This window comes from Penaeus chinensis, chromosome 10 (genome assembly GCF_019202785.1).
Source record: "Penaeus chinensis breed Huanghai No. 1 chromosome 10, ASM1920278v2, whole genome shotgun sequence".
Lineage (NCBI taxonomy): Eukaryota > Metazoa > Arthropoda > Malacostraca > Decapoda > Penaeidae > Penaeus > Penaeus chinensis.
In genome coordinates, this window is record NC_061828.1 from 9,693,922 (window position 1) to 9,718,485 (window position 24,564).

At 39.9% G+C, this 24,564-nt stretch overlaps 5 protein-coding genes across 5 annotated transcripts; 3 read left to right on the forward strand and 2 right to left on the reverse strand.

The window, feature by feature from the left end:
* The first annotated feature begins 1,348 nt into the window (after positions 1 to 1,348).
* LOC125029844 (transcription factor Sp5-like) lies at positions 1,349 to 2,386 on the forward strand. Its single transcript, XM_047620021.1, has one exon. The coding sequence runs from the start codon at positions 1,349 to 1,351 to the stop codon at positions 2,384 to 2,386; it is 1,038 nt and encodes a 345-aa protein (XP_047475977.1).
* Positions 2,387 to 3,846: 1,460 nt separating this feature from the next.
* Positions 3,847 to 4,665, reverse strand: LOC125029845 (transcription factor Sp5-like). Its single transcript, XM_047620022.1, has one exon. It carries the CDS (start codon positions 4,663 to 4,665, stop codon positions 3,847 to 3,849), a length of 819 nt encoding a protein of 272 aa, XP_047475978.1.
* Positions 4,666 to 7,479: 2,814 nt separating this feature from the next.
* On the forward strand, positions 7,480 to 10,349 carry LOC125029846 (transcription factor Sp5-like). The gene is made up of 5 exons (XM_047620023.1): positions 7,480 to 7,525; positions 8,594 to 9,072; positions 9,140 to 9,661; positions 9,859 to 9,910; positions 10,195 to 10,349. The coding sequence occupies exons 1-5, from the start codon at positions 7,480 to 7,482 to the stop codon at positions 10,347 to 10,349; spliced, it is 1,254 nt and encodes a 417-aa protein (XP_047475979.1).
* Positions 10,350 to 10,481: 132 nt separating this feature from the next.
* Positions 10,482 to 14,138, reverse strand: LOC125029847 (transcription factor Sp5-like). Its single transcript, XM_047620024.1, has 4 exons — positions 13,172 to 14,138; positions 12,322 to 12,343; positions 12,016 to 12,105; positions 10,482 to 10,548 (listed from the first exon to the last, which is right to left on the reverse strand). Exons 1-4 carry the CDS (start codon positions 14,136 to 14,138, stop codon positions 10,482 to 10,484), a joined length of 1,146 nt encoding a protein of 381 aa, XP_047475980.1.
* A 6,737-nt stretch (positions 14,139 to 20,875) lies between these two features.
* LOC125029848 (transcription factor Sp5-like) lies at positions 20,876 to 21,952 on the forward strand. Its single transcript, XM_047620025.1, has one exon. It carries the CDS (start codon positions 20,876 to 20,878, stop codon positions 21,950 to 21,952), a length of 1,077 nt encoding a protein of 358 aa, XP_047475981.1.
* Positions 21,953 to 24,564: the final 2,612 nt, after the last annotated feature.

The window sequence follows — 24,564 nt, forward strand, 5'->3', positions numbered from 1 at the left end:
TAAGTGACCGACGAGAGCGAGTTCGCGACAAGGTGTGAATCGGTGGCCCTCGCGAGAGGTCACTTCAGGTCACCAATGAAAAGTTCAGAACAGCAACTCTCCTTTCATCATTTGTGATCCTGTTATCTACCATACATTCTCACAGTAATTTCAGGCTAAATCATACACACACAAATACATATATATATACATATATATATGTATACATCTATTAATCAGCAAAGTAGTAATCATATCTCGAGAGCCAAAGCAGAGTAACCATGATCTATAATTAATCATCATTTGTCTTGAGAATAAGTTTGTGAGCATACGTGACCTATGTTGACCTCGATGTTTACCGAACCAATTCACACCTTGTCGCGAACTTGTTACCACAGCCACTCATGAGGATTCTATGTAATTTTTAAAACCTCTTAATCTGAATAGAAATCTTGCATTTAACAAAGATTTGCTGTATAGCAGAACAGTTTTATACATCTAAAAAATATAGAAATAGATTTTGACTGTGACTGTACGATACCATTACTTTGGAAAACGTGAGGCAGATCATTAACCACTGACTTCATTTAGAAACCAGTTCGATAGGCAAACCCGTTACTGCTGTTCATCAGTCCATTCAGTTAGTCCATAATTGCCAACGAGAGAGATCAAAGGAGGAAAAGATGGCGGGGGAGGGACGGAGCGACAGGCCGGCCGAGGGGCGGGTGCGGCGAGCGTGAAAGCGATCAGCTGAGATTAAGCTGTAATCATGACCCGGTCATTCTTCGTCGACTGCGCCGGGATTTATGACCCGGAACCAATTTCCTGCGATCAAAGCTGAGACAAAAGGAATTGTAACAGTAATAACTATTGGTTCATTTCGTTTTAATATTGTTCAACTGGACTGAGGAACGTCAAGACAGAAGTCTCCGTATCTTTTCTATTCACATTCAAAATCCAAGAGCAGAGATGCGAATGATGTGATTGGTCACATATAAAGTAAATCGTATAAATACCAAACCCCATTTCTGTAATTAATGTGTATAGAACTTTCACATGAAAAGTATCTATCATGAGGTGCGTTGAAATAAAATGAGACACTAATTTCAAGATGTGACAGTAATAGTTATAATAAACATTAGAAATCATATATATAAGTGTAATACAATCATAGGTTACTGCATATCTGTATTTGAAATATTGGTGTTTTAGTGGTGGAAATAACGCAGTTGGCAACACAAGCCGCAGGTCATAACTCGCGTCCTCATTGGTTGGTGCCTTTTGCAGTTCAGGTATATGACCTTCCACAGGTGACATTCCACATCACTTTTCGCTGCTCATCGCTAGCACTACAATCAGCATTGTCAGGATGTTTGCCTGTGGTACACTGATAGAGTCTCGGCTTCCTCACTGGTCAGCCATGAGTGCCAACAACGCTTTCAACAGCACAAGCAACTTCACTTCCTTCCATCAACAGGCTTTACCCTTATCACCGCCACCCGATGCTCGCCCTGCCCATTTTGGACACATGTCAACGCCCACTTCTTATAATGGCGTGAGTGGTGCTCCCTACCCGCACCTTCAGCATTACTACAACGCCTTCACCAACGGCATCGCACCGCCCATGCTCTCTCCTCCGGCCGAGAAACCCGTCACGCCCCCGAAGGAACCGCACACATCCACCTGGTGGAACAATGCCGCTTATGCTACTCCGCCGTCACATGCTGCTTCCAACTACCACTTTCACCGTCACCAGTTAGACAGCCTTGGACTGGGTGGCGTGGCACACGTGAGTCCAGCTGTTCCTCAGTCCATTCCGAGTGTCGTCACTCAGGGTGCCATTCGTCACCAACAAACCAACATCGCCGCCGCTCTCCTCACCGTTCAATCATCGGTCAGTGTTCGGCGTTGTCGACGATGCCGTTGTCCTAACTGCCAGGACACTTCGAAAGACACTTCAGCTACCAAGAAGAGGGAGCACATCTGCCATGTTCCAGGATGTGGTAAGGTCTATGGCAAGACTTCTCACCTGAAGGCACATCTGCTCTCACATAGTGGAGAACGTCCCTTCGCGTGCAACTGGATCTTCTGCAACAAGGCCTTTACTCGATCCGACGAACTTCAGCGTCATCTGCGAACACACACCGGTGAAAAACGTTTCCAGTGTGAGGAGTGTGGAAAACGTTTCATGCGTTCTGATCACCTGAACAAGCACGTCAAGACTCACGAGAACCGACGAGCCCGTGTTGCTTCTGCTTCTGCCGAAGGTGAAGTTGATGTGGAACTGTGTGATGAGACGGAGGAGTTTCTCTCCGTTACTCTACCAGACTCTCCCTTGTCTGAAACAGATTTTCTAGAAGTGAATGATGTAATAGGTCAGATACGCAGCATCAGCCAGTGTCCATGAACTAATGTTACTTATAGTTACTTATAGGTGAACCTTGTAAATGTACCCTGTGATTTAATTTGAGTAAAATTTAAACTAAAATATCTGTTTTACAAATGAAACCTATTATTCTAATATGTAGAGTCTCCCATGTATGTGTATACTGTAGAAGTAAACACCGTACGTTGTCTATAAACACGATCAAGTAAAACATGGAACAAGAATAGAGGGGAAAATAACAATCAAATATTAGAAAGGTTGGGCAAAAAGTCATATTGATAATTACTGACGTACATCATTTATGTGTTGTGGCCATAGTTTCTCCTTGTAAATCATACAAAACCATCTTATATAATTTATATATCGGTATCCATTCAAGTGCATACAGCAAGTCGGAACAGCCGCTTCCCTTTATGAAAGCGGGGTAGAAGGGAGGGAGAAGCGGCCAGGGGCGGGTTGGGCGCAGCGCAGGAGGGGGCGAGGGCGGAGCGCGGCGAGCAACAAAGACGTTGAACTCGATTCGCAAATTGTTTATTTTAAAACTCCTGTCATCTCGCTTTAGAATATATGACTGTCTTTAAACAACTAATTAAGTCCAGAATTAGAAGGCGAGGGTGTCCAGTGCAAATGAATAAAACAATCATTGAAATGAATGCAATTGGACCACTGAAACATAATCATTAAGAACTCTCGTCCGCTTTTAACAATTCCACCGAAGACGGAAGGTATATTTTAGTTATCGGAGCCTAAAAAAGAAAAGTACTGAAAAGCGTTTATTCGTTCATCATTTTTCTCTCATTTTTGTTTTGACATTTCATTTGTTAAATTTTGTCAAACCTATCATATAAAACTGTTAATGACGCCAACAAGCGTGAATGAGGTCTAACACCGGTAAAACTTTCAAGTGACCTACAAGAACCAGTTCGCGACAAGGTGTGAATCGGTGTCTCTCACAATAGGTCATTTCAGGACACACATGAAGAGGCCAGGGAAGAAATCTCTATTAGTAACTCAATGAAAAAGTGCCGCCTGGGTGGAACTGAGAGAGGGCGTAAGCAGAGGGTCAAACGTTTTAAGTCGAAACACACTACTGTTTCGAGAAGTTAACCATCAACATCTGTATTATGACTTTCCCTTTGTCCTCAATCTGATCATTGATATTGCATAATGCTTTCTACAGATTCTCATCACAGGAAATAAGTATACCTGTTTATGGTCAAATTGTATGATGTATATGTACACATACACGGTTTTATGTTTTAAACAGTACTTTGTAATTTGGCGTTGTTCTCTGTCATTCTGGATAGATTATGAATTATCAAAGTAAATTAAATTTCGTAATAATTAATTTTATTGTAATCTGAACAGTATTCACGGGGGGTTCTTATAGGTTCACCTTGGCAAAGCGGTACAAAGGCAAATCACTCCGTAGAAAAAGTATCATTTACGCATCGCACCTCCGTAATGTCCAAGTCTGACTCCTACAAATCTGCTTCAGATACGGGAGAATCTGGCAATGCGAATGAGTGAATGTCCCTGCTATAATCGTTAGCAGTATCACCACACTCAACATCGCCTTCGGCAGGAGAAGCAATACGGGCGCGTCGGTTTTCGTGAGTCTTGACGTGTTTGTTGTAATGATCAGATCGCATGAAACGTTTTCCGCACTGTTCACACTGAAAACGTTTTTCGCCCGTGTGCGTTCTGAGGTGACGCTGCAGTTCATCGGAGCGAGTGAACGCCTTGTCGCAGTACATCCACTGACACACGAAAGGTCGCTCTCCAGTGTGTAAAAGCAGATGTGCCTTCAGGTGTGACGTCTTGGCATAGAGCTTGCCACATCCCGGGACATGGCAGATATGTTCCTTCTTCTTGGCGCCTGTCCTATTTCGCGAGGCGTCCTGGCAATTGGAGCAGCGGCATCGTCGACAACGCCGAGCACAAACAGACCCGTCGAGAGCAGTAGCGACGCGCCTTTGCTGGTGAAGAATGTTGTCCTGTGCGAAGGCGTTCGTTTGATGCGGAGTGAGGCTTGGGTTGCTTTGGCCCACCAAAGGTCCAGCGAGACTGGCGTGCTGCTGATAAAGATGGAATGGATAACCATAAGTGGCGTGAGAAGTCGGCGTGTTATAAGCAGTCGAACTCCACCAGGGCGATGTGTGCGCTTCCCTCGTGGGCGTGACGGGATTCTCGGGCGGAGGTGAGAGCGTGGGTGGTGCAACAGTGTTGGCAAGAGTGCCGCTGTACAAATTAGGCGGTGAAACGCTGCCAACATGACCACGGACCCCAGGAAGAGTCATTATGGGAATGTGCTGATAGTAAGGAGTGAATGCATTTCTGGCATGAAGATTGCTGTAATAATCATTGCTGTTCGCTCAACTGTGCCACAAGAATACATCTCAGTGCCGTTGGTTCCGCAAGGAGCAAGTGGAGCGAGGAGAGTGAGATGGACCTTACCTGTGAGCAATAATATACCTGTCCTGGGAATGCGGGTTCTCCTCTCGGGCGTCTGTCAAGTGCTGCCATTGTACCCGAATGTATTTTATTTATGGGTTGGGTTTATTTGAGTATGATTTTCTGAAATCATGAGTATAAAGGACTACATAAATTATTAAATGAATTATATATGTATATATATGCATATATATATGCATATATACACATACATACATATATACACATACATACATATATACACATACATACATATATACACATACATACATTCCTATATACACATACATATACATACATATGAATATTTATATGCATATATACATACATATACATAGATATATACACACATATATATAGATATATACAGACATATATATACATGCATGTACATACATATACAAATATACACGTATGTACATATATGCATACAAATATATACATATATATACATATATATAATTTCATATATGCATATATATACTTACATATATGCATATATATACTTACATATATGCATATATATACTTACATATATACATACATATACTTACATATATGCATATATATACTTACATATATGCATATATATACTTACATATATGCATATATATACTTACATATATGCATATATATACTTACATATAAGCATATATATATACATACATATCTATCTATTTATATGTGTATGTGTGTACATATATACATTGCATAAAGTACCTCACGACTTGGAATGGGATCACTACTCTCAGTTTACATCTTATTATCCATTCACTTTCTGCGGCATTTTAGGTTTTGAATATCTTCATTAAAAGTACGCGGCGCATCAGTGAGGTCCTTTTTCAAAGATTCATTGTCATGTTGCCCTCGTATCCATTTTATAGGTAGATTATGTATAGTTAACTAGGGTGAAATGTATTTATTGTTTCGACCATTCTCAGTTTATCTAAGTGTCACCGAAATTAGAAAACTGACTCGTATACCGATGGAGATAGAAAGGAAGGGGGGAGGGGGGGGGATAAAAGCGGGGAGAAGAATAAGAGAAAGAGAGGTTATCTCTAACACGTAATCCGAAGACACGTCACTTTCATTTCGCCGAAGCCCCTTGAAGATAAATGGGACAAGGCAATATGTTCGCCTTGCTTGATGGCAGATCAGATTTCCCCCCTGCATAGGCTTTTAGAAGGGCCATGGGCTGGAGGCGGAATCGTGGCCGGGAAAGAGGCTTTTGTTGGGGCGTGGCGAGGCAACGAAAAGGTTGAAGATCCTGTGCTCTAATTGTTTTTTCTATGATTTAGGAAATGTGGACAATTCCTCAGTAGGTGAAGCTTAAATGCCTTTCTAAACTCTTTGTCATTTTGCTTTAGACAAGAAGGGCATAAAGGCTATTGATCAACGGATAGGTACGTTTACTTCGTAGACTAGAGTCAAGTCTACGGAAATTTCCTTAACTTTCAATTATTTTAAAATAATTGTTATATAAAAATACAGTACTTACAAGGCTAGCTGGAAATATGCGGTATTGATTCTGTACCTTCACTGTTTTGAGAAAGTCTAGATTTTTATATTTTTTGTTGGCATTCCTATATTTATGAGGTGGACATAGAATGGGCATATACGAATGTGCACGTGTGTATATGATATATAACAACCTAGATCACTCCAGGTATGAACCGGAGGACCAGTACTAAGCCAACCATGTCACAAACTCACTAAAAGGATTGTGCAACTTGTATCTAACTAGCTCCATAGACATTATATATCTACTCATATATGAGTAATGATAGCGAGGTGGAAATGGTTGATTTAGTACTGGTCGTCTGGTTCATACATTGAGTGACCAAGGATCGAGTCCTTTTCAGGGAGGGTTGTTATATATCTATATCAGTTCGGTATTGTATTATTCCATCTTTCAAGTGTATATGAGTTTTAACAGGAGACTGGCAACACGAACTTTTCAGAAATTAAGAAATGGCACAAGATTTTAAATATATATTGCAGAAGTCTTTACCTGCTCCACCTAATGTTGTGTCTTCAAAATGAGTGTTTTTATTGGATTTAGATACAACTAAAAATTGAACTCTATATTTCAGGCTGTTGAGTTACTCAGCACGCAATAGCCATAGATTGATTTTCTACGTTAAATGATAGCGTATTATTCTAACCTTAGTGAAACGCACATTTTTTAATACCTTCAAACATTTATGCACTATAATCAGCATTCATCAGACTCATAATGCGTATTACATTCTGTTATTTTCCGTTGAAAAATAAAGACTATAATCTGCCTTGAATCTTATCATCATGAGGAACAATCAATGACCTACGTGACTATTTCCTTAATAAATAGAACTTAGAAATGTAGATAGAAATAAAGTAACTAGATAAGAGTATGTGTGAGCAAGGTACGTGTCTCTGTGTATGCGTGACCGAGACTCCGATTTGAAGGAGCGAGTATGAGTATGAACTTGTGAGCGAAAGAGCGAGATAGTGTGGGTGCCATTCTAGGCAGACATTGCACGATTAATAGGTCAGTACGTGAGGAGACCCAGCGTCATCTGCAGTCATTTTCGCTAATGTTTTGAGATCAGAAGCACCAGAATTGAGAAGGACCGCTGGAAAATTAAGTCAGGCACAAGGAAATCATTCAAGTGACCGACATGAACGAATTCGCGACAAGGTGTGAATCGGTGACCCCCATGAGAGGTCAGTTTAGGTCACTAATGAAAGAATTAGATTTTTCTTTCATGCGTTAAATTCTGTAACTGTCTGTGAAAAAAATATATTTCAGGGTAAATAGTCAAATGTAAATATATACATATATAGAGATAGTTTAGAAATGAAGTCTTAATCACATGCTAATAAGTCAGGGTAATTATAATACATTATTAATCATCATTTGTCTCCATGTAAAGCATGCGTGACCTTTGATGACCTTCATGTTTGGCCAACCAATTCACACCTTGTCGTGAATTTGTTGATGCAGCCACATACTGATCCTATGTGGTGAGCATGAGGGGTTCAGCGAGATTAAGCCGTAATCATGACCTGGTCATTCTTCGTTGACTGCGCCGTGATTTCTGACCCTGATCAATTTCCTTCAGTTAAAGTCAAATCAAGAGGTAATAGGAGTGTCCCATGTAACGGTTACTTTCGCTTTAACATTGTTCAACTGAGTTTCGATGTAAAAGCGCCGTAGTTTTTGTTTGTTTAAAGAGATGGTACAAATGTAGATATGGCAATAAAGCTAATGGCGACATAAAGTTCACTGGCTCGAGACCATATTTACGTATTTTTGCTTGTAGCTAAAGGAATTACTGAAGTAAGGGTTACCTTACCTCACTGCACTCTGAATGAAGTTATCTTGGGAAAAATGATCCAGATTGTTGATTTGCGATTTTATTTAGAAACTCTTTCCGTGTCCATTCACTGTAATAACTATTCCACATTATTAAATTGAACTGAGATATCTCAACGCAGATCATGATTATTTTCATTACCGCACTTTGGATATAAGATTATCTGCAATCTTATACCTATCTTAAGATATAGCAAAACATATATCATCAAACAAAATCTCTATTGCAATAAATAACATATTTTGTTGTCGAAAATACCGGGTTAATAATATTTGGTAGAGATTATAGTATATAATATAAATGCCAGGATACGAAATACAGTTGAGAAAACGCAGTTGGCATCATCGACTGAGATCATAACTCGCGTCCTCATTGGCTATCGCCTTTTGCAGTTCAGGTATATTACCTTCCACAGGTAAATGTCAGCATCACTTTTCGCTGCTCATCGCTAGCACTACAATCAGCATTGTCAGGATGTTTGCCTGTGGTACACTGACAGAGTCTCGGCTTCCTCACTGGTCAGTCATGAGTGCTAACAACGCTTTCAACAGCACAAGCAACTTCACTTCCTTCCATCAACAGGCTTTACCCTTATCACCGCCACCCGAACCTCGCCCTGCACATTTTGGACACATGTCAACGCCCACTTCATATAACGGCGTAAGTGGTGCTCCCAACCCGTACCTTCAGCATCACTACAACGCCTTCGCCAACGGCATCGCAACGCCCATGCTCTCTCCTCCGGCCGAGAAACCCGTCACGCCCCCGAAGGAACCGCACACATCCACCTGGTGGAACAATGCCGCTTATGCTACTCCGCCGTCACATGCTGCTTCCAACTACCACTTTCACCGTCACCAGTTAGACAGCCTTGGACTGGGTGGCGTGGCACACGTGAGTCCAGCTGTTCCTCAGTCCCATTCCGAGTGCAGTCACTCAGGATGCCATTCTTCACCAACAGACCAACATCGCCGCCGCTCTCCTCTCCGCTCAATCATCGGTCAGTGTTCGGCGTTGTCGACGATGCCGTTGTCCTAACTGCCAGGATACTTTGAGAGACAATTCATCTACCAAGAAGAGGGAGCACATCTGTCATGTTCCAGGATGTGGCAAGGTCTATGGCAAGACTTCTCATCTGAAGGCACATCTACTCTCACATAGTGGAGAACGCCCCTTCGCGTGCAACTGGATCTTCTGCAACAAGGCCTTTACTCGATCCGACGAACTTCAGCGCCATCTGCGAACGCATACCGGTGAAAAACGTTTCCAGTGTGAGGAGTGTGGAAAACGTTTCATGCGTTCTGATCACCTGAACAAGCACGTCAAGACTCACGAGAACCGACGTGCCCGTGTTGCTTCTGCTTCTCCTCCCCAAGGTGACGACGTTGACGTAGAACTGTGTGATGATGAGATGGAGGAGTTTCTTTCCGTTACTCTTCCAGACTCTCCCGTGTCTGAAGCGGAATTTCAGGAGCCTAATGATGTAACAGGGAATCATCAGATACATAGCATCAGCCAGTTTCTATGAAATAAGCCTTTGTAAAATATCTTTGTACCAGTTATTTACAGGTGAACCTTGTAAATGTACCCTGTGATTTGACATTAATAAAATATTGCACCAAAATATCTGTTTTACATTTGAAACCTATGATTACTATTCGATATTAATCAAAATAACAGGTGAACCTTAGACCTGTAACTTCTAAATCAATGTCACCTAAATTCTATCTTGGTATACATTATTTTAAACAGAAACCCAGAATTTATCAAACACAACAAATTTCACTTCATACAGCGGTAGAAATGTCAAAAGGTAAAGTGTAACAATATTACATTTATATTCAATGCGATGAAATGTCTCTCAAACCGAAAGCAAAGAAGGGAATAAATTTGGAGATATAACGAAGATGGAGCGAACAAGGAACTTGACAAATTGTCGGTTTCTGGAAGCAAAATATGTGACCCGAAATTACTTCTATTCGATTCACACTTTGTCGCGATCTTATTGCATGACAGTCGAAGGTGACGACGTTGACGTGGAATTGTGTGATGAGATGGAAGAGTTTCTCTCTGTTACTCTTCCAGATTCCCCCGTGTCTGAAACAGATTTTCGAGAGGTTAATGATATAATGGGGAATTCTGAGAACCACATCGTCAACCAGTTTCGATGATATAATCCTTTATAAAATCTCCCTGTGGTATCTACCTTCGTTATATATAGGTGGACCTTTTTAATGTACCCTGTGATTTATGAGTAAAATGTCATATTGAAATATTTGTTTTACATTTGAAACCAACGAATTCTAGACTCTGCCATGTCTAAGAAAGAAATTACTATGAGGACTCCCCCATATACTGATATGGACATAACTGCGAAAAGTCAGACATACAGCATAATCTAAGGCAGTACATTTATCTGAGGAATTAATTTATGTTGAAATGATAACAAATCTTGAAAATATATCCTGTGAACTTAAGTAAGCAGTGTATACTCAGATTAATACATTCTTTTCTATCGACATTTATAAGTTTAAAGCTTGGCAACAAATAAATGAAAAACAAAAACAAAAAACGAAGACACTGTATACTGCCTGTTAACACGATCAATTAAGATAAACAAACAAAAAAAATAAGTAGGAAATAATAATCAAATGTTAGGGAGATTGAGCTTTCAATGACAATTCGTTGACTGCTGTCGCGAATATGTTATTGTCAAACTGGTGACAAATCAGTTGCTAATATTTGGATACCTTATAATTTCATTTCAACAAAGATGCGTTTAAAATTAACGAGAGGATTTAGTGAAAATACCCGATTAGTGTCTAAGTCATAACGCTATGACTATAGAGTGTTTAACTTTGCCATTTCCTTTGCCAAATGTCAACACAACTTTTTCTGACAAAAATATTACACACACACATATATAAGTGTGTGTGTGTTCGTATGTATATATACATATATGTACATATCTATATACACATATATACATAAACACACACATATATAGACACACACAGATATATATATATATATATATATATATATATATATATATATATATATATACATAACACACACTTAAGTGTATATATATGTATGTGTGTGTGTGTCACTTGCAATCTATAAGACTATTCTATCTATGGTTACCCTTGTTTGAAATTAGATATCCGAAAATGAGACGATATTTTCGCTCCAACTCCCCCCCTCATCAGAGCTGTTCACATTTTGACTGCTTCTTCTAAATACGTCATCGTGATTAGAGAAAACAAAGATTATGCTTTAAAATGACAGGAAAACCATTTTTAATTTTCGAGGGTAATAATTCTGCAAGCCGCCTATCCTCCATCCTATTTTGCACATCTCAACCTAGGAATATGAAATCCTTGTGGTTATATCACTCATCACCATGTGAATAAGCAGGGAATAATGTTTATTTTACACCCGTGGGGTTCATATGACAGTTTATCTCATGTTGAAACAGTAAGACGTTTTTTTCGGAACAGTCGCTTTCCTTCGTGAAGGCCGGGCAGCGGGGCGGGAGAAACGGCCAGGGTGTTTGGCCCAGGGCAGGAGGGGCCGAGGGCGGAGCGCGGCGAGCAACAAACAGACTGACGATTATGATCTCATCATCACCTGTCCCTTCTGCATTGTTACTTGATTTATGAGCCGGAACTAATTTCTCAACGACTGAAGCGAAAAGATAGTGGTTTGTTTACGTTTAATTTCCTCTCATTGGGCTGTAGAATACATGGCTATATTCAATTCAGATCGAAATTAATGCACTGGAGCTCACCAAGAATTATATAGAGTGTCAAGCTTTCTTAAATATTCGCTTACCGTCCGCCATTATCAGTAATAGAGACCGGTACTTTTAAAACCACTGACATTCGCACAATCCGCTTTGAACCTAATTCCACGACTGAAGGTCTGTTTTAGTTATCGAAGGTAAAACAGAAAAGTACTGTGTTCGTTCTTTCTACTCCCTACTTCTACTAACGTTTCATTTGTTCAGATTTTTCAAAACAAGCACTACGTACAGCTGTTAATGACGCCAACACGTGTGAATCAGGTCAGACATCGGTAAAACGTTCAAGTGACCGACAAGAACGAGTTCGCGACAAGGTGTGAATCGGTGGCGCTCACAATAGGGTCATTTCAGGGCACACTTGAAGAGGTCGGAGAAACATTGTATATTTTAGGGTTTATGAATCCCTTATAATTAATTATGATACTATGCAAGTATTTTCTTTTGCTTTATTAGTAATGGTGAAGCCTTTCCATCTGATTTTAAACTATTGTGTATGTATGTATGTTTATAAACATACATGTGTATGCATGTATCTATATATAATGCATATATGTGTGTATATATATATATATATATATATATATATATGTGTGTGTGTGTGTGTGTGTGTGTGTGTATTTGTATATACATATAGGTGTGTGTTTGTATATATGTATATATACAATGATATACACATAAAAGTGGGTATATATATATAGATATATATACACATGCATACGTATGTGTGTGTGTTTGTAAGCACATACATGTGTGTATATATGTATATATACACACGATACATATACACGTTAATATATACATATGTAGATACATATGCATACAAACGTATATATATGTACAGACACACGCATATATAAAGATGTGTGAATATACACATACACCCACATATATATGTGTGCATGTGTGACTTTATTATTATATATATATGTCCATATACATATACTTACATACAAGTATACAGAACGCATGTCTACGTATGTATTTTTAGTCTTAGTTAATACTAACTTAAACGTTTGACATTGTTTTGTTTCTGCAACTAATGGATTATGAATGCAAATTACTCGGAATGCTTCACTTTATTGTAATTTGTACAGTGTTCACAGGGTGTTTCTTTTAGGTTCACGTTGGCAAAGCGTTATAAAAAAAAATCAATCCGTAGAAAAAAAAATCAATTATGCGTCGCACTTCCGACGTCGAAATCAGACTCCTGCAAATCTGCTTCAGATACGGGAGAATCTGGCAATGCGAATGAGTGAAAGTCCACGCTATCATCAGTAGCAATATCATCACACAACTCAACATCGACGTCGTCGCCTTCGGCAGGAGAAGCAGGAGCAATGCGGGCGCGTCGGTTTTCGTGAGTCTTGACGTGTTTGTTGTAATGATCAGATCGCATGAAACGTTTTCCGCACTGTTCACACTGGAAACGTTTTTCGCCCGTGTGCGTTCTGAGGTGACGCTGGAGTTCATCGGAGCGAGTGAACGCCTTGTCGCAGTACATCCACTGACACACGAAAGGTCGCTCTCCGGTGTGTAAAAGCAGGTGTGCCTTCAGGTGAGACGTTTTGGCATAGAGCTTGCCACATCCCGGGACATGGCAGATGTGTTCCTTCTTCTTGGCGCCTGTCCTATTTCGCGAGGCGTCCTGGCAATTGGGGCAGCGGCATCGTCGACAACGCCGAGCACCGACAGACCCGTTGAGAGCAGAAGCGACGCGCCTTTGCTGGTGAAGAATGTTGTCCTGTGCGAAGGCGTTCGTTTGATGCGGAGTGAGGCTTGGGTTGCTTTGGCCCACCAAAGGTCCAGCGAGACTGGCGTGCTGCTGATAAAGATGGAATGGATAACCATAAGTGGCGTGAGAAGTCGGCGTGTTATAAGCAGTCGAACTCCACCAGGACGATGTGTGCGCTTCCCTCGTGGGCGTGACGGGTTTCTCGGGCGGAGGTGAGAGCGTGGGTGGTGTAACAGTGTTGGCAAAGGCACCGTAGTGGTGCTGCAGGTTCGGGTAGGGAAGCTCCCCGACGCCGCTGTACAAATTAGGCGGCGAAACGCTGCCAACATGGCCACGGACGCCTGGGAGAGTCATGCTGGGAGTGTGCTGGTGGTAAGGAGTGAATGCATTTCTGGTGTAAAGACTGTTGTAATAATTCATGGCAGTTCCCTCAACTGTGCCACAAGAATACATCTCAGTGCCGTTGGTTCCGCAAGGAGCAAGTGGAGCGAGGAGAGTGAGATGCACCCTACCTGTGAGCAATGATATACCTGTCCTGGGAATGCGGGTTCTTCTCTCGGGCGCCTGTCAAGTGCTGCCATTGTACCCGAATGTATTGTATCTACGGGCTGTATTTATCTTCGTATAATTATCTTACTTTTGTATGCTAATTTTCTGAATTCGGATATTCTGAAGTACACAAATATAGATAAATATATGTATTTGTATAAGCATATATATATGTGTGTGTGTGTGTGTATGCTTGTGTGTGCATACATATATACATATATTCATGTGTGTGGGTGTGTGTGTGTGTGTGCATATTCATACATACACACACACACACATATATATATATATATATATATATATATATATATATATATATATATATATATATATATATTTGTGTGTGTTTGTGTGTGTGTGTGTGTGTATGTGTGTGTGTGTGTGTGTGGTATGTATGTGTGTGTGTGTGTGTGTGTGTGTGTGTGTGTGTGGGTGTGTGTGTGTTGATAATAACATGCTATACATGTACAGAATACCTAATGGCTTAAGATGCCATCGAATTTTGTCATACATAGGATTACTATCATTTCTAAATTTACTCTGTTTGAGTACTTTCATTAACAATGGTAAAAATGAAAAAGTGAGAATACAAAAGACTAGGTAACAATTTCTATCGTTTCAGAAAAAAAATAATCATTTATAGAAGAGCTGAAACAAGGACAGAGGAGTAAGAGAGAGGAAGGTCATTTCGAACACGTATTCCGAAGACACTTTCAATGTTCTCCAAAGTCTGTCCTTTGCCCCTCCTCCTCCTTCTCTTCCCCCTTCTCCCCCTCCTCCCTCTCCTCCTCTTCCTCCCTCTCCTCCCCCTCCTCCATCTCCCCTCCCTCCTCCCTCTCCTCCCTCTCCTCCCTCTCTTCCCCCTCCTCCCTCTCCTCCCCCTCCTCCCTCTCCTCCCTCTCTTCCCTCTCCTCCCCCTCCTCCATCTCCTCCCCTCCTCCCTCTCCTCCCTCTCCTCCCCCTCTTCCCTCTCCTCCCCTCCTCCCTCTCCTCCCCCTCCTCCCTCTCCTCCCCTCCTCCCTCCCCTCCCCCTCCTCCCTCTCCTCCCTCTCCTCCCCCTCTTCCCTCTCCTCCCCTCCTCCCTCTCCTCCCCCTCCTCCCTCTCCTCCCCCTCCTCCCTCTCCTCCCCCTCCTCCCTCTCCTCCCCCTCCTCCCTCTCCTCCCCCTCCTCCCTCTCCTCCCTCTCCTCCCCCTCCTCCATCTCCTCCCCCTCCTCCCTCTCCTCCCTCTCCTCCCCCTCCTCCCTCTCCTCCCTCTCCTCCCTCTCCTCCCCCTCTTCCCTCTCCTCCCCTCCTCCCTCTCCTCCCCCTCCTCCCTCTCCTCCTCTTCCTCCCTCTCCTCCCCCTCCTCCCTCTCCCCCCTTCCTCCCTCTCCTCCCCCTCCTCCCTCTCCTCCCCCTCCTCCCTCTCCTCCCCCTCCTCCCCCTCCTCCCCCTCCTCCCCCTCCTCCCTCTCCTCCCCGTCCTCCTTCTCCTCCCCCTCCTCCCTCTCCTCCCCTTCCTCCTCCTCCTCCTCCTATTTCTATCATCTGCACCGCTCTTTCTCTATTTATTATATACATGTTTTGATTTGTTTTTTATTTTTTATCCTCTTCCTTTATTTCCTTTTTATATCCATATCTTCCTTCTCCTTTTTGTCATTTCTTCTTTATTCTCCGTGTCATCTTTCTTTCTTCTTCACCATATCTCCTCTATCCCTCCAATTGACCATTTTCTTCTCGTCCCCGTTTCAGCATTATTCTCATTGTCTTCCTGGTATTATTTTCGCGATTTGCTCTTTATACCCATTATCTTCATTATCTCTTCCTCCTTGTTTCCATGTTACATTGTGATTCGGCGTGATTATACACGAGTAAAATTACTAAAGTAAGTAATTGATAATATTCAGTAGGAAGAGACTGAAGAGAAACACTAATAATATGTTGTAGTCATAGTAATAAATGACTTAAAGGTATAGTAATAACAATACGAAAACTTACACCAAGGTCTATATAAGTCTAACACTTATATAAACTTTGACTTACATCCAGTCTATACCTTGTCGCCAACCTGTTATTGTACGTCATCTTCAATGATCTTTCACATTTAGGATAAAACCCTTTATTTTGGCATAAGTCACAATCCTACCGTAAATTACATCACACACACACACACACAATCATACATACATATATATATGTATTACCCTGCCCTACCTCTTTTACTTTACATGCTGGAATTTAAAACCTCTTTTACCCTTAGTCTTTCCCCATTCCTCACCTCTAGCAAAATTTTCTTTCGAACTTAATTCACCCAACAACAAACCGCCCACCCTTCCTCCGCATCACCACCGCCCCACCCACGCCCGCCCACCTCCACTCGATAAAACAGATCAAAGGCGGTGCAGCGAACAGGGGGAGGGGCGTGGGCGGGAGTGGGCGGAGCTCTAGCGACATTAATGAGATGGTTCCCGGATTAGGAATTGGGATTCGATTCCCGGGTTAGGATTTAGGATTATATTCCCGGATTTAGGAATTGGGATTCGATTCCCGGATTGGGATTCGACTCCCTGATTTAGGATTCCGGGCCCAGTATTGCCATAATTAATGAACTGTTCCGTGCTTTGTTATATGGACTCATCTTGCGTGTGAATCAGACTGATGATTGTGAGTTTGACTGGAACGAACAAAACCACAGTTACTATACACGTGATAGCGTAAGTGTGGTATACACATCTACATATCTACCTGTCTATCTGTCTATCTGTCTATCTGTCTATCTGTCTATCTGTCTATCTGTCTATCTGTCTATCTGTCTATCTGTCTATCTGTCTATCTGTCTTTCTGTCTTTCTGCCTTTCTGTCTTTCTGTCTATCTGTCTATCTGTCTATCTGTCTATCTGTCTATCTGTCTATCTGTCTACCTGTCTATCTGTCTACCTGTCTATCTGTCTATCTGTCTATCTGTCTATCTGTCTATCTGTCTATCGGTCTATCTGTCTATCTGTCTATCTGTATATCTGTCTATCCGTCTATCTGTCTATCTGTCTACCTGTCTACCTATCTATCTACTTATCTGTCTACCTGTCTATTTGTGTGTGTGTGTGTGTGTGCGTGTGTGAGTGTGCGTGTGTGTGTATTAATCACTACACTGCAGAGACTAGTTATATATCACTATGTAGGTATTGTTATATGAGTGTGTGTGCTTGTGTGTGTTTGTGTTTGTTTGTATACGTTTGTGTGTGTGTGTACATGTGCGTGTGCATGTGCGTGTGTGTGTTTGTGTGTGTGTGAATAATGATAGATAATTGGACAGACAAACAGATAGATAAATAGATAAACTGACAGACTAACATATAAATAGGCAGGCAGATATATAGATAGACGTATTCATTTTTGTATTAGTGTATGTGTGTTATATCTATCTATTTATCTATCTACCATTTTCTCTCGCTATATATATGTGTGCGTGTGTGCGTGTGTGTGTGTGTGTGTGTGTGTGTGTGTGTGTGTGTGTGTGTGTGTGTGTGTGTGTGTGTGTGTGTTCGTGTATATATATATATATATATATATATATATATATATATACATATACATACATACATACAAACTCATATCTTATTAAACTCTGATGAATACAAATTTTACAGTACACGGATGATTTCCTGAAAACGCTGAAAAACTCGATTTTTAAATTCCTGTAATAGGATAAAATAGCGGTGTATTTTGGTCTTCTATTGACATGTTTGATTCCGATATAAACGGCATTCATAACCCAATATACGCGTTCTCACTAAATGAAAAAGTAATTAACTAAGTGGGATTATTGTTTCTGAATACTGCATAGATCGTGATATCGCGTTTTATTATTTTACTTTTTTGATGATATAAAACTTGGCACAATGATAACATAAGCATTGACATTTGTTACGAAAGGAGAGAACAGAAAAATTATGCTTACGTAATAATTGCAATATGAATTCTTTATAATGAATAATTATTTTCTCTCTAATACTAATTATGCACACGGACCACCAACGAACTTCGTGACAAATAGTGATGGACCGTAAACATGTGACCTGAGATGACCTGGGAATCACAGCATCCAATTCACACCTTGTCGCGAGCTTGTTATTGTATGTCACCTATAATCAAGCTAAAAAAACAACGTAAGCTCTATAACTATTAACTCCACGGCCATCAAACAGAGATTCCTTATTGAATTATTCCCACTATGAATTCCAAACATCAAAATTTTATGTAATGCTTAATAGACATTACTATTTCACCCGTGGCGAAAAATGACATGCTGTATGATGAGCCCGCATTAACAACACAACAGGCAAAGCAAAAACACGCTGGTCACGCATAACTCCTTAGTTAACTCTCTTCAGTTGGCCCAAAACAGGGGTAAACACAATATGGCCCACGAAGGAACAAAAAGATCAGAGAGGTGCAGGGAGATGAATAAGAAAAAGATTATTCCTTGAGTTACGAGACAAAGCTTATGCACGGTATTCTAAACTTGGCATAACACTTTTCATGAATACGGATTTTTAAAACAAAAGGCATCTTCGAACGGACAATTAAGTAGTGTTACAAAATGACTTTTACATGATTCCCATATATTCTGCGGTAGAGGGAAACTATATCTGTGAAGTATGTGACAGGATCATGCATCATGAATGGTTTTGTAAGGTATATCAGACAAAAATAGAATGAATGGAATATATACCCACCTCTGTAATTAGATCTGTCAAAGCAATGTCAAGCAAAACAAACCAACAATTATCCAAAAACGAGGTTAAGAACAACCCATGACACGCAGATGACCAATGATAATGAGTTCGTGACAAGGTGTGAATCGGTGACTCACTCGTTCTTTAAGGTCAGAACATGCTTTATTAGCCGCTCGTTCGTAGACAGTGTTTGGTAAAATTGCGCGAATAACATCTGGTCTAATTTACCAATAAATATAACTCGTCAGCCTTATCTTGTAAAATGTCGTAATACAAATAATATTGCAATGTTATGATCAGGACTTTGCAAGCGCGTTTTCAATGTTTTTTTTTTTATATTTGTCTGGTTGTGCGTAAAATCTAAATTATACCACATCGAAAACCACAGTCCTCAGGGCTAATGGATTAAGGAATTGATGCACATAGTAAATCAAACTCATATGTATACCATCCCTTATTGCTTACATTCCCAGTAACATAACGAATATCTATTACACTGATAAGTCAGTTTACAACCTTAACCATCCTCTTGACTACTTGTGACCTGAGATGACCTGAGAGTTACAACATTCAATTCACACCTTGTCACTAACTTGTTATTGTAGGTCACTCTTGGTAATATCTTATTATACTGTAATAATAACGAGATTCCTGACAACTAAAACTAGTTGTGTGTACTCCCTAATTGGGATATTTATTGTTGCTATCTAATTATGAGAAAATGTAAAGAAAAGTCATATAATGCTAAGTATAAAACAAATGTGTGTATGTGTGTGTGTGTGTGTGTGTGTGTGTGTGTGTGTGTGAGAGAGAGAGAGAGAGAGAGAGAGAGAGAGAGAGAGAGAGAAAGAGAGAGCGAGAGAGAGAGAGAGAGAGAGAGAGAGAGAGAGAGAGAGAGAGAGAGAGAAAGAGAGAGATAGAGAGAGAGAGAGAGAGAGAGAGAGAGAGAGAGAGAGAGAGAGAGAGAGAGAGAGAGAGAGAGAGAGGGAGAGAGAGAGAGAGCATGTATGTATATATGCTTATATAATCAAATCTCTTAGGGATTCTCATATGGCAAATTTACACTAATAAATATTGTCTATTACAGAAGCAATACATAGACCTAATTACATATGTAACTATAGTATTCTATGTAGATTTATCTAAGTGAAAAGAAGAAATCTATTGTTACACCGCTTGGCGCAAAAGACTGATATGCCAAGTAAATAACAGACCTAACTGGTATACCAAACGCATGGACTTGTAATGGTTGTGGGGAATTTAGGCATCTAATTTCGACGTATATGTTCTTTCCTTATTCAAATAGTACTTGCAATGAGGTCAAGAGTTAGGTTAAACGCGCTTGGCCTAATTACCCACAATAGCTTATCATTACAAAAGAGATCACGACAAGGTGCGAAATGGTTGCTGTCACCCTAGGTCGTTTCGGGTCAAATCGTTTTCTTGTCTTCATCAATTATCACTACAGAAGTATCAATCAGGAAACAGAGCATTACATTTCCTAATAATATAAGTAGTATATTTGAAATAATGTCTGTAGTTGTGCAGACATCATGCGATTATCTTCCATTGAACATAAGATCCAGTTTTATACGGCAAACAGGTAAATAGAATTATACGTTTAGGTAGGATTATATAGATATCATCGATACATGCAAAAACTCCTTGAAAAGCACTGGACGTTGTCTAGAGATACAAAAAAGAGGAATAAAAGGTATACGGAAATAAAGATCTCGGTTATTGTCGACCTGCCATACCTGGGAAGTGGGCGGAGACGCTACCTCGTGCGCTGATTGGCTGACGTCATCTAGCAGCCAGGTATATTACCTTTCCCGATCACAGACAGCGTCACTCTTCTCTCATCATCTGTGGTTGACAATCAGATTTATCAAGATGTATCCCGTCAGCGCCTTAGGAGGACCACAGTTATCTCACTGGATGGGCAGTGATGGCCTGAGCAGCTTCCATTCGTACCAGCAGCCAAGTTTACCACTAACACCATCACCTGAAGCTCAGAGAGGATATTTCACTAATGTATCGCCTACGTCCTACAGCGGAGTCAGTGCTTTGCCTTACCATTACAGCCAACAAAGTTACACCAACAGCGTCACGCCCCCAATGCTCTCTCCTCCTCCTGAGAAGCCTGTTACGCCGCCGAAGGAAGTACAGACGCGCCCCTGGTGGAGTACAAGTGGTTCCACGACACCAACGTCACATATCCCCCACAGTTTCCACCACCAGTTTTATCCTCAGTATGCAAATTCCAGTGTATCATCAGCAGGTCAAGCAACACCAGCATATCTTCAGTCCCATCCGAGTTCCGTCGCACAAGATCCTGTTTTGCATCATCCAAGTGCCATCGCGTCTGCTCTCCTCAACGCACAGTCATCCGTCAGTGTTCGGCGTTGTCGACGATGCCGTTGCCCCAACTGCCAGAACGCCCCACGAGACGGTTCGGGCGCCAAGAAGAGGGAGCACGTTTGCCATATTCCCGGATGCGGCAAAGTGTACAGCAAAACGTCCCACCTCAAGGCTCACCTTCGGTCACATGCCGGAGAGAAACCATTCGCGTGCCAGTGGATCTTCTGCAACAAGGCCTTCACTCGTTCAGACGAACTCCAGCGACACCTGAGAACGCACACGGGCGAAAAACGCTTTGAGTGCGTCGAGTGCGGAAAACGTTTCATGCGCTCCGACCATCTCAACAAGCACGTCAAGACTCACGAGAACCGACGCGCCCGTGTTGCTTCCTCCGCCCTTGCTGAGAGTGATGACGTCGATGTAGAACTCTGTGATGACGCCGTTGAAGACTGTGCTGAGGAACTTCTCTCCGTCACACTGCCAGACTCTCCCGTATCTGAAGCAGAACTGCAGGAAGCTGACATTGACGATTTGCTAGAGAACTCTTACCTATGTGGGAAGGATAACCACTTGTCGCAATGTGACTATATACAAAACTTCCAGATCTAAAATGTTCACTAATCAAAATCTCCTGGGTGAACCATCTATGTAAAACCCTGTGATTTTATATATATGCTTACTGTAAATAAAATCTCTTGATGAAAAGTTCCTTTCTAATTTTCCTATCATATAACTTGAATTAGCTATATCCAGGCGAAACAGTATAATATAAAGAACGTAATGATATAATGACATTTCACATAGTTCATATACTTATAACTATAAAGAATATGTTGCCAACTCTTCTCCTGTTTCAACTATGATCTCAAGCTTGGACTTTTAATATGAAATATGATGTCTCTCCCTTAGATTTCCGCCCTAATCTTGTCTTCTGTTAGACGTTACCCTCCTTCTCTCAAAGACAAGATTGAAACATCATTACTATCATTATGGTTATTATCATCATGTTCGTTGTTATCATTATTATTGGTATTATTATTATTGTTGTTGTTGTTGTTGTTGCTGTTGTTATTATTAACATCGTCATTATTTTATCATTATTGTTATTATTTGTAGTAGTAGTAGTATTGTCATTATTACTATTATAATCATCATTATTATTATTATCAGCATTATTATTGTTATAATTATTACTATTATCTGTATCATTATTTTCATTATTGTCATTACCACCATTATTATTATCAGCATTGGTATTATTGTTATTACCATTATTATTATAATTATTACTATTATTATTATGATTATTATAATTATTAGTATTATTAGTATTATTACCATTGCCATTATTATCATTACCATTATCATTATTATCATTATAGATTTTTTTTAATTATCATCATTAGTATTACCACCATTATTATCCTTATCATCAGTATCCTTATCATTATCATTATTATTATTATTATTATTATTATTATTATTATTATTATTATTATTATTATTATTATCATATTATTATTATTATTATTGTTATTATCATTATTTCCATTATCATTTCCATTATTTTCAGTATTATCATTATTATTATCATACAAATATTATTATCATTATTATTATTGGTATTATTATTATTAATGTTATTATTATTATTACTATTATTATTATTATTATTATTATTATTATTATTATTATTACTTTAATCATTATCATTATTATTATTATTATTACTAGTATTTTAGTCATAACTATTGATAATATTACTTTTATTATTATTATTATTATTATCAGTATTATCATCATCACTATCATTATCATTTCAATAATTATCTTTATCATTTTATTAATTATCATTATCATTACGATTATATTTGTTGTCCTTATTATCATTATTGTTTTCTTATCGTTATTACTTTTCCTATCACTATTACCAGTACCATTATTACTGCTACTGTTGTTGTTATGATTATTACCATTATTGCTAATGTTATCATTATTATTATCATTACAACCTTTGTGAAGATTGATAACATACCTTTTAAATCTATAAACAAAATGAACGAGAGATTTATACCTTACATGGATTTTTCTTTCTTTTTAGAAATCGTGTTATTATCTTAGCTATCAGTTATTTGAGATCCATGATGACCTGACATGACCTGTGACCAATTCTAGTGTAAGAGGTCATAGATATCTTAATATTTTCTAGTAGTGTTTTTTTCTGTCTCTCTATCTCTGCTCTATATTTCTGTGCTCTGCCTCTCTATCTCTGTTCTATCTTTCTATGCTCTGCCTCTCTATCTCTGCTCTAACTTTCTATGCTCTGCCTCCTCTCTCTCTCTCTCTCTCTCTCTCTCTCTCTCTCTCTCTCTCTCTCTCTCTCTCTCTCTCGCTCTCTCTCTCTCTCTCTCTCTCTCTCTCTCTCTCTCTCTCTCTCTTTATATGTATATATATGATTCTCTCTCTCTCTCTCTCTCTCTCTCTCTCTCTCTCTCTCTCTCTCTCTCTCTCTCTCTCTCTCTCTCTCTCTCTCTCTCTGCCTCTCTCTCTCTCTCTCTCTTTCTCTCTGTCTGTCTGTCTGTCTCTGTCTCTCTCTCTCCCTCTCTCTCTCTCACTCTCTCTCTCTCTCTCTCTCTCTCCCTCTCTCTCTCTCTCTCCCTCTCTCTCTCTCTCTCTCTCTCTCTCTCTGTCTGACTGACTGTCTGTCTGTCTGTCTCTCTCTCTCTCTCTCTCTCTCTCTCAACCATATATCCTTCAACACATACGTACTTAAAGTAAAGTATATGTGTATATACATAAATATATGCGTTTTACACACATACACACACACACACACACACACACACACAGATACACACACACACACAAATATGTGTGTATACATATATATACACACACACAAACATAGACAAACACACACACACACACAGATACACACACACATATATATGTGTATATATATGTGTGTGTGTGTGTGTGTGTGTGTATAAGTCTATATATGTATATATATATACATATACATATATACGTGTGTGTGTGTATACATCTATGTATATATGTATATATATATATATTATATGTATGTATGTGTATATATATTATATGTATGTATATCTATATATACCTATCTATATCTATCTCCCTCTCTCTCTCTCTATATATATATATATACATATATAACCTCCAGAGCCAAACCGACCTCGCATTACGCACATATAAGT

Excerpts from the sequence above, each read along its gene's own strand:
- LOC125029844 (XM_047620021.1), top strand. The coding sequence starts at position 1,349 with ATGTTTGCCTGTGGTACACTGATAGAGTCTCGGCTTCCTCACTGGTCA.
- LOC125029845 (XM_047620022.1), bottom strand. The coding sequence starts at position 4,665 with ATGACTCTTCCTGGGGTCCGTGGTCATGTTGGCAGCGTTTCACCGCCT.
- LOC125029846 (XM_047620023.1), top strand. The coding sequence starts at position 7,480 with ATGAACGAATTCGCGACAAGGTGTGAATCGGTGACCCCCATGAGAG. Across the intron at positions 7,526-8,593 it reads ATCGGTGACCCCCATGAGAG|GTAAATGTCAGCATCACTTT; the intron begins GTCAGTTTAGGT and ends TACCTTCCACAG. Across the intron at positions 9,073-9,139 it reads GACTGGGTGGCGTGGCACAC|ACCAACATCGCCGCCGCTCT; the intron begins GTGAGTCCAGCT and ends CTTCACCAACAG.
- LOC125029847 (XM_047620024.1), bottom strand. The coding sequence starts at position 14,138 with ATGAATTATTACAACAGTCTTTACACCAGAAATGCATTCACTCCTTAC. Across the intron at positions 12,344-13,171 it reads GTCTGATTTCGACGTCGGAA|TGTGCCCTGAAATGACCCTA; the intron begins GTGCGACGCATA and ends GACCTCTTCAAG. Across the intron at positions 10,549-12,015 it reads ATTACTGATAATGGCGGACG|TTATGTCCATATCAGTATAT; the intron begins GTAAGCGAATAT and ends GACTTTTCGCAG.
- LOC125029848 (XM_047620025.1), top strand. The coding sequence starts at position 20,876 with ATGTATCCCGTCAGCGCCTTAGGAGGACCACAGTTATCTCACTGGATG.